Source organism: Engystomops pustulosus, chromosome 5 (genome assembly GCF_040894005.1).
Source record: "Engystomops pustulosus chromosome 5, aEngPut4.maternal, whole genome shotgun sequence".
NCBI classification, from domain to species: Eukaryota; Metazoa; Chordata; class Amphibia; order Anura; family Leptodactylidae; genus Engystomops; species Engystomops pustulosus.
In genome coordinates this window covers 209,547,575-209,561,337 of record NC_092415.1, presented here as the reverse complement: position 1 = coordinate 209,561,337, position 13,763 = coordinate 209,547,575, and the positions used below count along the sequence as shown (strand labels likewise).

The window sequence follows — 13,763 nt, the reverse complement described above, 5'->3', positions numbered from 1 at the left end:
ACTGCCCTCTATGTACAAGAATATTACTACTATAATACTGCCCCCTATGTACAAGAATATAACTACTATAATACTGCCCCCTATGTACAAGAATATAACTACTATAATACTGCCCCCTATGTACAGGAATATAACTACTATAATACTGCCCCCTATGTACAAGAATATAACTACTATAATACTGCCCCCTATGTACAAGAATATAACTACTATAATACTGCCCCCTATGTACAGGAATATAACTACTATAATACTGCCCCCTATGTGCAAGAATATAACTACTATAATACTGCCCCCTATGTACAAGGATATAACTACTATAATACTGCCCCCTATGTACAGGAATATAACCACTATAATACTGCCCCCTATGTACAGGAATATAACTACTATAATACTGCCCCCTATGTACAAGAATATAACTACTATAATACTGCCCCCTATGTACAAGGATATAACTACTATAATACTGCCCCCTATGTACAAGGATATAACTACTATAATACTGCCCCCTATGTACAAGGATATAACTACTATAATACTGCCCCCTATGCACAAGAATATAACTACTATAATACTGCCCCCTATGTACAGGAATATAACTACTATAATACTGCCCCCTATGTACAGGAATATAACTACTATAATACTGCCCCCTATGTACAGGAATATAACTACTATAATACTGCCCCCTATGTACAAGAATATAACTACTATAATACTGCCCCCTATGTACAAGAATATAACTACTATAATACTGCCCCCTATGTACAAGAATATAACTACTATAATACTGCCCCCTATGTACAGGAATATAACTACTATAATACTGCCCCCTATGTACAAGAATATAACTACTATAATACTGCCCCCTATGTACAAGAATATAACTACTATAATACTGCCCCCTATGTACAGGAATATAACTACTATAATACTGCCTCCTATGTACAGGAATATAACTACTATAATACTGCCCTCTATGTACAAGAATATAACTACTATAATACTGCCCCCTATGTACAGGAATATAACTACTATAATACTGCCCCCTATGTACAGGAATATAACTACTATAATACTGCCCCCTATGTACAGGAATATAACTACTATAATACTGCCCCCTATGTACAGGAATATAACTACTATAATACTGCCCCCTATGTACAGGAATATAACTACTATAATACTGCCCCCTATGTACAAGAATATAACTACTATAATACTGCCCCCTATGTACAAGAATATAACTACTATAATACTGCCCCCTATGTACAGGAATATAACTACTATAATACTGCCCCCTATGTACAAGAATATAACTACTATAATACTGCCCCCTATGTACAAGAATATAACTACTATAATACTGCCCCCTATGTACAGGAATATAACTACTATAATACTGCCCCCTATGTACAGGAATATAACTACTATAATACTGCCCCCTATGTACAGGAATATAACTACTATAATACTGCTCCTATGTACAGGAATATAACTACTATAATACTGCCCCCTATGTACAGGAATATAACTACTATAATACTGCCCCCTATGTACAAGAATATAACTACTATAATACTGCCCCCTATGTACAGGAATATAACTACTATAATACTGCCCTCTATGTACAAGAATATAACTACTATAATACTGCCCCCTATGTACAGGAATATAATACTATAATACTGCTCCCTATGTACAAGAATATAACTACTATAATACTGCCCCCTATGTACAGGAATATAACTACTATAATACTGCCCCCTATGTACAGGAATATAACTACTATAATACTGCCCCCTATGTACAGGAATATAACTACTATAATACTGCCCCCTATGTACAGGAATATAACTACTATAATACTGCCCCCTATGTACAGGAATATAACTACTATAATACTGCCCCCTATGTACAGGAATATAACTACTATAATACTGCCCCTATGTACAGGAATATAACTACTATAATACTGCCCCCTATGTACAGGAATATAACTACTATAATACTGCCCCCTATGTACAGGAATATAACTACTATAATACTGCCCCCTATGTACAAGAATATAACTACTATAATACTGCCTCCTATGTACAGGAATATAACTACTATAATACTGCCCCCTATGTACAGGAATATAACTACTATAATACTGCCCCCTATGTACAGGAATATAACTACTATAATACTGCCCCCTATGTACAAGAATATAACTACTATAATACTGCCCCCTATGTACAGGAATATAACTACTATAATACTGCCCCCTACGTACAGGGATACATGTCCTATAATATTGAACCAGGGAATGAAACATTCTGATCTCCATGTAGGCAAATGTATTTTATTCTCTTTTTTTCTTTTATACATAAAAAATTCAGTAAAAATTTGCAGTAAAATGATGATATCGGCAGTTTTACAATATAAAAAAAAATCATTAATGCACAATTTCTGCCTAACAAAAAAAACACACACAGTGGTGAATGCACAAAAGGGGGAAAATAATTATATATATAAAAAAAGAAAACCTCTAGATGAGACGTTAGCGGTGGGCGGTGTTATATTTACACAGTGGGCGGGGAGGGGGCGTGGCCACAGTGCGTTGCGCTCGTAGCCCTCATTGAGGTGGTTCCTGGATCATGAAACAAAAATATATAACATTATATTCACAGATTATGATAAAATATAATACAGGTCCATGGCGGGAGCGAGTTATTGCGCTGTACAGGTCAGGAGGCGGAGCCTGAGTGCGCGGTCCACAGAGCTGACACTCACATCCTCCGCTACCATCCAGTAATTATGAATTATTGGTCACAGTCCATCGTGTGAAATGTGCGGTCGCTTATGAGAGGGGTGGGGCATAATTGATATTGGGGGTGTGGTTTATGGCTCCACCCCTGGAGGGCGCTATTCAAAGTCCACATCCTCTTTGGGCTTGTAGGTGGAGCCAAACTTTTGCATGTACTTCTTGATGTACTCCTTGGTCTTGTGCTTGACGTTCTCGTTGCAGTCCAGGTCCTCGGGGTTCTTGCAGTATTTCAGCTCCTTGTTCATGACGCCGTGTGTCAGCTGTGGGGGGAGGAGACTGATTACAACTAAGAACAGAACCAGGAAAGATGCTACAGAGATTCATGGTGCCGATACAAGGAGCGGAGAAGAAAACGGGCCGGATCTGAAGTCTTCCCTAGGGTTTGACCAACTACTACTCCTGCTTGCTCTGGGGTTGCCACAGTTACAGATTCCCTGTCATGTGACCTCGTCATGTGACCTCCTCTGGAGACATTCACATCACATGACACTTAGTCTCCAATAAAGGAATGAGAGCAAGCGCAGAATGACGTCACAGGATGACGGGGCCCCAGAGCAAGCGCAGAATGATGTCACAGGATGACGGGTCCCCAGAGCAAGCGCAGAATGATGTCCCAGGATGACGGGGCCCCAGAGCAAGCGCAGAATGATGTCACAGGATGACGGGGCCCCAGAGCAAGCGCAGAATGATGTCACAGGATGACGGGGCCCCAGAGCAAGCGCAGAATGATGTCACAGGATGACGGGCCCCCGAGCAAGCGCAGAATGATGTCACAGGATGCCGGGGCCCCAGAGCAAGCGCAGAATGATGTCACAGGATGCCGGGGCCCCCGAGCAAGCGCAGAATGATGTCACAGGATGACGGGGCCCCAGAGCAAGCGCAGAATGATGTCACAGGATGACGGGGCCCCAGAGCAAGCGCAGAATGATGTCACGGGATGACGGGGCACCAGAGCAAGCGCAGAATGATGTCACAGGATGCCGGGGCCCCCGAGCAAGCGCAGAATGATGTCACAGGATGACGGGGCCCCAGAGCAAGCGCAGAATGATGTCACAGGATGACGGGGCCCCAGAGCAAGCGCAGAATGATGTCACGGGATGACGGGGCACCAGAGCAAGCGCAGAATGATGTCACGGGATGACGGGGCCCCGAGCAAGCGCAGAATGATGTCACGGGATGACGGGGCCCCAGAGCAAGCGCAGAATGACGTCACGGGATGACGGGGCCCCAGAGCAAGCGCAGAATGACGTCACGGGATGACGGGGCCCCAGAGCAAGCGCAGAATGATGTCACAGGATGACGGGCCCCCGAGCAAGCGCAGAATGATGTCACAGGATGACGGGGCCCCAGAGCAAGCGCAGAATGATGTCACAGGATGACGGGGCCCCAGAGCAAGCGAAGAATGATGTCACAGGATGACGGGGCCCCAGAGCAAGCGCAGAATGATGTCACAGGATGACGGGGCCCCAGAGCAAGCGCAGAATGATGTCACAGGATGACGGGCCCCCGAGCAAGCGCAGAATGATGTCACAGGATGACGGGGCCCCAGAGCAAGCGCAGAATGATGTCACAGGATGACGGGGCCCCAGAGCAAGCGCAGAATTATGTCACAGGATGACGGGGCCCCAGAGCAAGCGCAGAATGATGTCACAGGATGACGGGTCCCCAGAGCAAGCGCAGAATGATGTCCCAGGATGACGGGGCCCCAGAGCAAGCGCAGAATGATGTCACAGGATGACGGGGCCCCAGAGCAAGCGCAGAATGACGTCACAGGATGACGGGGCCCCAGAGCAAGCGCAGAATGACGTCACAGGATGACGGGTCCCCAGAGCAAGCGCAGAATGACGTCACAGGATGACGGGTCCCCAGAGCAAGCGCAGAATGATGTCACAGGATGCCGGGGCCCCAGAGCAAGCGCAGAATGATGTCACAGGATGACGGGTCAGCAGAGCAAGCGCAGAACGATGTCACAGGATGACGGGTCAGCAGAGCAAGCGCAGAACGATGTCACAGGATGACGGGTCAGCAGAGCAAGCGCAGAACGATGTCACAGGATGACGGGTCAGCAGAGCAAGCGCAGAACGATGTCACAGGATGACGGGTCAGCAGAGCAAGCGCAGAACGATGTCACAGGATGACGGGTCAGCAGAGCAAGCGCAGAATGATGTCACAGGATGACGGGTCCCCAGAGCAAGCGCAGAATGATGTCACAGGATGACGGGTCAGCAGAGCAAGCGCAGAATGATGTCACAGGATGACGGGTCCGCAGAGCAAGCGCAACAGAAGGCTTCTAGATAACCATAGAGCAAGCACGATACCAGATGACATGAAGGAAGTCTCCACATCATCTCTCTATGATACCCTGGAGACCCTAGAGCAAGCGGGACAATCACTGATTACTGCAGAGATCCCGTCAGGGAAGATCCATTGAAATCCAACATTATTATGAGCATTTCTCCATCATGTCTGCCGCTTCTTTGTAGGTTATGGAGGGGAAGCAAAGACATTGAGCTGCATAGGAGCTGCATACACCACACAATACAGGATCCCCCATTACAGCCGCCATCATGTCCCATGTACCTTCCGTGCCAGGTGCTTGAAGTCCTCGGTCGTGTTGATCCGACCGATCTTACAGTCCGGCTTCCTGTACGGGTTCAGACACTGAACAATGAACTGCGACATCTGGATGGAAAAAAGGAGAATTCACCGATAAATGTCAGCACCTGAGCAGTGGCGCCGCCCCGGGGGAGAGGTGGGAGAATGCAGGAGAATGATACATTACAGATCTATACACCACACCCCTGGGTGCCCACCCTGTACCAGCTCATACCTCCTTCCTGAAGACTTCTTTACTCTTTTTCGCCAACTCACTCGAGGTGTCAGCTTCAGCCGTTTTTGCTTTTTTGGAAGACTAGAACAAATAATGGGGAAAAAAATTAGGAAATTTAAGAAGCAGAAAAATGCTGGGAGATCAACTTTATCAGCAGAATAGTGAGTGCAGCTCTGGGGTATAATACAGGATGCAACTCAGGATCAGTACAGGATAAGTAATGTCATGTATGTACACAGTGACTGCACCAGCAGCAGAATAGTGAGTGCAGCTCTGGGGTATAATACAGGATGTAACTCAGGATCAGTACAGGATAAGTAATGTCATGTATGTACACAGTGACTGCACCAGCAGCAGAATAGTGAGTGCAGCTCTGGGGTATAATACAGGATGTAACTCAGGATCAGTACAGGATAAGTAATGTCATGTATGTACACAGTGACTGCACCAGCAGCAGAATAGTGAGTGCAGCTCTGGGGTATAATACAGGATGTAACTCAGGATCAGTACAGGATAAGTAATGTCATGTATGTACACAGTGACTGCAGCAGCAGCAGAATAGTGAGTGCAGCTCTGGGGTATAATACAGGATGTAACTCAGGATCAGTACAGGATAAGTAATGTCATGTATGTACACAGTGACTGCACCAGCAGCAGAATAGTGAGTGCAGCTCTGGGGTATAATACAGGATGTAACTCAGGATCAGTACAGGATAAGTAATGTCATGTATGTACACAGTGACTGCACCAGCAGCAGAATAGTGAGTGCAGCTCTGGGGTATAATACAGGATGTAACTCAGGATCAGTACAGGATAAGTAATGTCATGTATGTACACAGTGACTGCACCAGCAGCAGAATAGTGAGTGCAGCTCTGGGGTATAATACAGGATGTAACTCAGGATCAGTACAGGATAAGTAATGTCATGTATGTACACAGTGACTGCACCAGCAGGAGAATAGTGAGTGCAGCTCTGGGGTATAATACAGGATGTAACTCAGGATCAGTACAGGATAAGTAATGTCATGTATGTACACAGTGACTGCACCAGCAGCAGAATAGTGAGTGCAGCTCTGGGGTATAATACAGGATGTAACTCAGGATCAGTGCAGGATAAGTAATGTCATGTATGTACACAGTGACTGCACCAGCAGCAGAATAGTGAGTGCAGCTCTGGGGTATAATACAGGATGTAACTCAGGATCAGTACAGGATAAGTAATGTCATGTATGTACACAGTGACTGCACCAGCAGCAGAATAGTGAGTGCAGCTCTGGGGTATAATACAGGATGTAACTCAGGATCAGTACAGGATAAGTAATGTCATGTATGTACACAGTGACTGCACCAGCAGCAGAATAGTGAGTGCAGCTCTGGGGTATAATACAGGATGTAACTCAGGGTCAGTACAGGATAAGTAATGTCATGTATGTACAGTGACTGCACCAGCAGCAGAATAGTGAGTGCAGCTCTGGAGTATAATACAGGATGTAACTCAGGATCAGTACAGGATAAGTAATGTCATGTATGTACACAGTGACTGCACCAGCAGCAGAATAGTGAGTGCAGCTCTGGGGTATAATACAGGATGTAACTCAGGATCAGTACAGGATAAGTAATGTCATGTATGTACACAGTGACTGCACCAGCAGCAGAATAGTGAGTGCAGCTCTGGGGTATAATACAGGATGTAACTCAGGATCAGTACAGGATAAGTAATGTCATGTATGTACACAGTGACTGCACCAGCAGCAGAATAGTGAGTGCCGCTCTGGGGTATAATACAGGATGTAACTCAGGATCAGTACAGGACAAGTAATGTCATGTATGTACACAGTGACTGCACCAGCAGCAGAATAGTGAGTGCAGCTCTGGAGTATAATACAGGATGTAACTCAGGATCAGTACAGGATAAGTAATGTCATGTATGTACACAGTGACTGCACCAGCAGCAGAATAGTGAGTGCAGCTCTGGGGTATAATACAGGATGTAACTCAGGATCAGTACAGGATAAGTAATGTCATGTATGTACACAGTGACTGCACCAGCAGCAGAATAGTGAGTGCAGCTCTGGGGTATAATACAGGATGAGTAATGTCATGTATGTGCAGTGTCTGGGGGGTTGTGGAGAATCCCCCCTCCTCCTCCTCTCCAGTTATTGTGAGATGCAGACTCCTGACCTGTGACCTTCCACCATTAAGCTCTGTGGTTTCTGTAGGATGCACAGGGCCGTTTCCTCTGGTTTTACTGAAGATTTACAGGGGGGAGCAGCAGGGGGCGCTACCTCCAGTGTCAGCTGTCTCTGCTCAGTGTGGGGGTGACATTCCAGACATGTGGGGGAGGGGATGCACAGGCGAGTGGCGCCCCCTGTGGACAATATCCACCGTGACTGTAGGATGTATAAGATGACTATACTCCGTGCAGGAGCCTGGGAGAGCTGTGTGACGAAGGTGCTGGACATCCTATACTATGACTAGCGGCCATATTGGTAGTCACTCAGCTTTCCCAGGTTATACATACTTTTTGTCCGGGGGTCGCCGCTGTGGACCCCATTATCCGGGCGCACATGTTCTGCAGCTGGGGCCGGAGTAATACTCTGCACATGTGATATGCGGGTGGCAGGCGGCCAGCACCCGGGTAACACATTTCCATCTTGTATTGGGGCTCATAAATGATGCCAAGTCTGGGGCGGCTCAATGCGCCCATTTATGAGGAGGGGGGGCCCCGGCTGCAATGGGGGGGCGGCTGTAATGGGGGGGGGGGCCCGGCTGCAATGGGGGGGGCGGCTGTAATAGGGGGGTGGGGGGCGGCTGTAATGGGGGGGGGCCCGGCTGCAATGGGGGGGCGGCTGTAATAGGGGGGTGGGGGGCGGCTGTAATGGGGGGGGGGCCCGGCTGCAATGGGGGGGCGGCTGTAGTGGGGGGGGGGGGGGGGGCGGCTGTAATGGGGGGGGGGCCCGGCTGCAATGGGGGGGCGGCTGTAATGGGGGGGGGGGGGGCCCGGCTGTAATGGGGGGAGGGGCTGTAATAGGGGATGGGGGGGGGGAGCGGCTGTAATGGGGGGGGGGAGAGGCTGTAATGGGGGGAGCAGCTGTAATGGGGGGAGCAGCTGTAATGGGGGGTGGGGGGCGGCTGTAATGGGGGGAGCAGCTGTAATGGGGGGAGCAGCTGTAATGGGGGGTGGGGGGCGGCTGTAATGGGGGGAGGGGCTGTAATAGGGGATGGGGGGCTGTATGTAATGGGGGGGGGGGGCGGCTCCGGGGAAACATTCCCCACTTGCGTTTTACTGCGCTGAAAAAGGTTGTAAAGCGCAGGACGCGGCCGCGAGGAGCCGGAGACGTGTTTGTAATTAGTCGGGGTCTTAAACATCAGCGGCGACCCCCACAGGGAGGAGAGGCCGAGGAGGGGGCGAGACACAAGACGCCTCGAAAGATCCACACATTGTCACCAAAGCCGAGACAACAGGCAGGGCGCAGATAGCATCACGGCGCCCCCTAGGGTATGAACACCGGTATAACAACTAATACACACACAGCCCTAAATATCTCACAGACCCCCATGTATACAGCTGCAGGGTTACACGTGACCCCCATGTATACAGCTGCAGGGTTACACGTGACCCCCATGTATACAGCTGCAGGGATACACGTGACCCCCATGTATACAGCTGCAGGGATACACGTGACCCCCATGTATACAGCTGCAGGGTTACACGTGACCCCCATGTATACAGCTGCAGGGATACACGTGACCCCCATGTATACAGCTGCAGGGTCACACGTGACCCCCATGTATACAGCTGCAGGGTCACACGTGACCCCCATGTATACAGCTGCAGGGATACACGTGACCCCCATGTATACACGTGACCCCCATGTATACAGCTGCAGGGATACACGTGACCCCCATGTATACAGCTGCAGGGATACACGTGACCCCCATGTATACAGCTGCAGGGAGACACGTGACCCCCATGTATACAGCTGCAGGGAGACACGTGACCCCCATGTATACAGCTGCAGGGAGACACGTGACCCCCATGTATACAGCTGCAGGGAGACACGTGACCCCCATGTATACAGCTGCAGGGAGACACGTGACCCCCATGTATACAGCTGCAGGGAGACACGTGACCCCCATGTATACAGCTGCAGGGAGACACGTGACCCCCATGTATACAGCTGCAGGGAGACACGTGACCCCCATGTATACAGCTGCAGGGAGACACGTGACCCCCATGTATACAGCTGCAGGGTGACACGTGACCCCCATGTATACAGCTGCAGGGTGACACGTGACCCCCATGTATACAGCTGCAGGGTGACACGTGACCCCCATGTATACAGCTGCAGGGTGACACGTGACCCCCATGTATACAGCTGCAGGGATACACGTGACCCCCATGTATACAGCTGCAGGGATACACGTGACCCCCATGTATACAGCTGCAGGGATACACGTGACCCCCCATGTATACAGCTGCAGGGATACACGTGACCCCCATGTATACAGCTGCAGGGATACACGTGACCCCCATGTATACAGCTGCAGGGTTACACGTGACCCCCATGTATACAGCTGCAGGGTTACACGTGACCCCCATGTATACAGCTGCAGGGTTACACGTGACCCCCATGTATACAGCTGCAGGGTTACACGTGACCCCCATGTATACAGCTGCAGGGTTACACGTGACCCCCATGTATACAGCTGCAGGGTTACACGTGACCCCCATGTATACAGCTGCAGGGTTACACGTGACCCCCATGTATACAGCTGCAGGGTTACACGTGACCCCCATGTATACAGCTGCAGGGTTACACGTGACCCCCATGTATACAGCTGCAGGGTTACACGTGACCCCCATGTATACAGCTGCAGGGTTACACGTGACCCCCATGTATACAGCTGCAGGGTTACACGTGACCCCCATGTATACAGCTGCAGGGTTACACGTGACCCCCATGTATACAGCTGCAGGGTTACACGTGACCCCCATGTATACAGCTGCAGGGTTACACGTGACCCCCATGTATACAGCTGCAGGGTTACACGTGACCCCCATGTATACAGCTGCAGGGTTACACGTGACCCCCATGTATACAGCTGCAGGGTTACACGTGACCCCCATGTATACAGCTGCAGGGTTACACGTGACCCCCATGTATACAGCTGCAGGGTTACACGTGACCCCCATGTATACAGCTGCAGGGTTACACGTGACCCCCATGTATACAGCTGCAGGGTTACACGTGACCCCCATGTATACAGCTGCAGGGTTACACGTGACCCCCATGTATACAGCTGCAGGGTTACACGTGACCCCCATGTATACAGCTGCAGGGTTACACGTGACCCCCATGTATACAGCTGCAGGGATACACATGACCCCCATGTATACAGCTGCAGGGTTACACGTGACCCCCATGTATACAGCTGCAGGGTTACACGTGACCCCCATGTATACAGCTGCAGGGTTACACGTGACCCCCATGTATACAGCTGCAGGGTTACACGTGACCCCCATGTATACAGCTGCAGGGTTACACGTGACCCCCATGTATACAGCTGCAGGGTTACACGTGACCCCCATGTATACAGCTGCAGGGATACACGTGACCCCCATGTATACAGCTGCAGGGTTACACGTGACCCCCATGTATACAGCTGCAGGGATACACGTGACCCCCATGTATACAGCTGCAGGGTTACACGTGACCCCCATGTATACAGCTGCAGGGTTACACGTGACCCCCATGTATACAGCTGCAGGGATACACATGACCCCCATGTATACAGCTGCAGGGTTACACGTGACCCCCATGTATACAGCTGCAGGGATACACGTGACCCCCATGTATACAGCTGCAGGGTTACACGTGACCCCCATGTATACAGCTGCAGGGTTACACGTGACCCCCATGTATACAGCTGCAGGGATACACGTGACCCCCATGTATACAGCTGCAGGGTTACACGTGACCCCCATGTATACAGCTGCAGGGATACACATGACCCCCATGTATACAGCTGCAGGGATACACGTGACCCCCATGTATACAGCTGCAGGGTTACACGTGACCCCCATGTATACAGCTGCAGGGTTACACGTGACCCCTATGTATACAGCTGCAGGGTTACACGTGACCCCCATGTATACAGCTGCAGGGTTACACGTGACCCCCATGTATATAAGATATATTGCTGGTACATGGAGTGATTTCTATATGTGGGGGATTTGGGGGGGATTTGTACCACTAATGGGGGATCTTGAATCCTGGTGACTGATATTTTAACTGCAGTCACAGAACTGAGATGATGGATCAGATTTAGATTTATTTCCTTTAGAGATATTTGTGGCGCAGTCTCCCTGCAGGTATTTATGCCCCCGGGGTAAGTCCGCAGAAGGGCAATCACTGCACAATCCTATATCAGAGGGAGCTCGGCGGAGTCCGGATCTGGCAGAGCTGGGTGGATGACGTGTCTGGCATCCTTCTATATCAGAGGGAGCTCGGCAGAGTCCGGATCTGGCAGAGCTGGGTGGATGACGTGTCTGGCATCCTTCTATATTAGAGGGAGCTCGGCGGAGTCCGGATCTGGCAGAGCTGGGTGGATGACGTGTCCGGCATCCTTCTATATTAGAGGGAGCTCGGCAGAGTCCGGATCTGGCAGAGCTGGGTGGATGACGTGTCCGGCATCCTTCTATATTAGAGGGAGCTCGGCAGAGTCCGGATCTGGCAGAGCTGGGTGGATGACGTGTCCGGCATCCTTCTATATCAGAGGGAGCTCGGCAGAGTCCGGATCTGGCAGAGCTGGGTGGATGACGTGTCCGGCATCCTTCTATATCAGAGGGAGCTCGGCGGAGTCCGGATCTGGCAGAGCTGGGTGGATGACGTGTCCGGCATCCTTCTATATTAGAGGGAGCTCGGCAGAGTCCGGATCTGGCAGAGCTGGGTGGATGACGTGTCTGGCATCCTTCTATATTAGAGGGAGCTCGGCAGAGTCCGGATCTGGCAGAGCTGGGTGGATGACGTGTCCGGCATCCTTCTATATTAGAGGGAGCTCGGCAGAGTCCGGATCTGGCAGAGCTGGGTGGATGACGTGTCTGGCATCCTTCTATATTAGAGGGAGCTCGGCGGAGTCCGGATCTGGCAGAGCTGGGTGGATGACGTGTCTGGCATCCTCCTATATCAGAGGGAGCTCGGCAGAGTCCGGATCTGGCAGAGCTGGGTGGATGACGTGTCCGGCATCCTTCTATATTAGAGGGAGCTCGGCAGAGTCCGGATCTGGCAGAGCTGGGTGGATGACGTGTCTGGCATCCTCCTATATCAGAGGGAGCTCGGCAGAGTCCGGATCTGGCAGAGCTGGGTGGATGACGTGTCCGGCATCCTTCTATATCAGAGGGAGCTCGGCGGAGTTCGGATCTGGCAGAGCTGGGTGGATGACGTGTCTGGCATCCTTCTATATTAGAGGGAGCTCGGCAGAGTCCGGATCTGGCAGAGCTGGGTGGATGACGTGTCCGGCACCTCCTGATTATAACCCGCGTCTCCGGCCTCCCCTATAATTGTCCTGATATACGAGGTGCAGCCAGTGACGGCTCCTGGCACCTCTCTGCTGCCCACAAATACTCACCCGCCTCGCTACTCAGCCATTCCACAATCTGACCAAACTCTTACCTCCATTTAAAGGGGTTATTTTTCTTAAAGGGGCTGTCCCGTGTTAGCCTGCCATCTGATTGGTGTAGGTCCGCTATCTCCTAGAGACATTACAAGGCGCTGATTCCCCTCAGGGCGGCAGCTCATTACAGGTCTCCATAGCGAGTCAGACATCCCCTTTAAAAAGTGATGCAGTGTTCCCAGAAAGCAGGGCTGCTAATGCATATTATGTCAGGCTCTGGGAAAGCTGGGTGACAAGTCAGTGATAACACAGGGGATTGTAATGATTTAGTTGCGGTTCTCGTGTGACATGTGGCGGCGGCTCCAGCCTGGCACCGGTAGCACCCTGACCCCTCAGTTCTGTCACCCTGGCCCCTCAGTTCCGTCACCCTGGCCCCTCAGTTCCGTCACCCTGGCCCCTCAGTTCCGTCACCCTGGCCCCTCAGTTCCGTCACCCTGACCC

General features: G+C 50.4%; 1 protein-coding gene across 1 annotated transcript in view; it reads right to left on the bottom strand.

The window, feature by feature from the left end:
• Positions 1-2,358: 2,358 nt before the first annotated feature.
• The window catches only part of KIF9 (kinesin family member 9), a 100,956-nt gene continuing 89,551 nt past the window's right edge, over positions 2,359-13,763 (bottom strand). The window contains exons 26-28 of the mRNA XM_072154805.1: positions 5,646-5,726; positions 5,396-5,497; positions 2,359-3,075 (exon numbers count right to left, since the gene is read on the bottom strand). Of these exons, the coding sequence (XP_072010906.1) occupies positions 2,914-3,075; positions 5,396-5,497; positions 5,646-5,726 (345 nt within the window). The 3' untranslated portion in view covers positions 2,359-2,913. The remainder of the gene's footprint in view (positions 3,076-5,395; positions 5,498-5,645; positions 5,727-13,763) is intronic.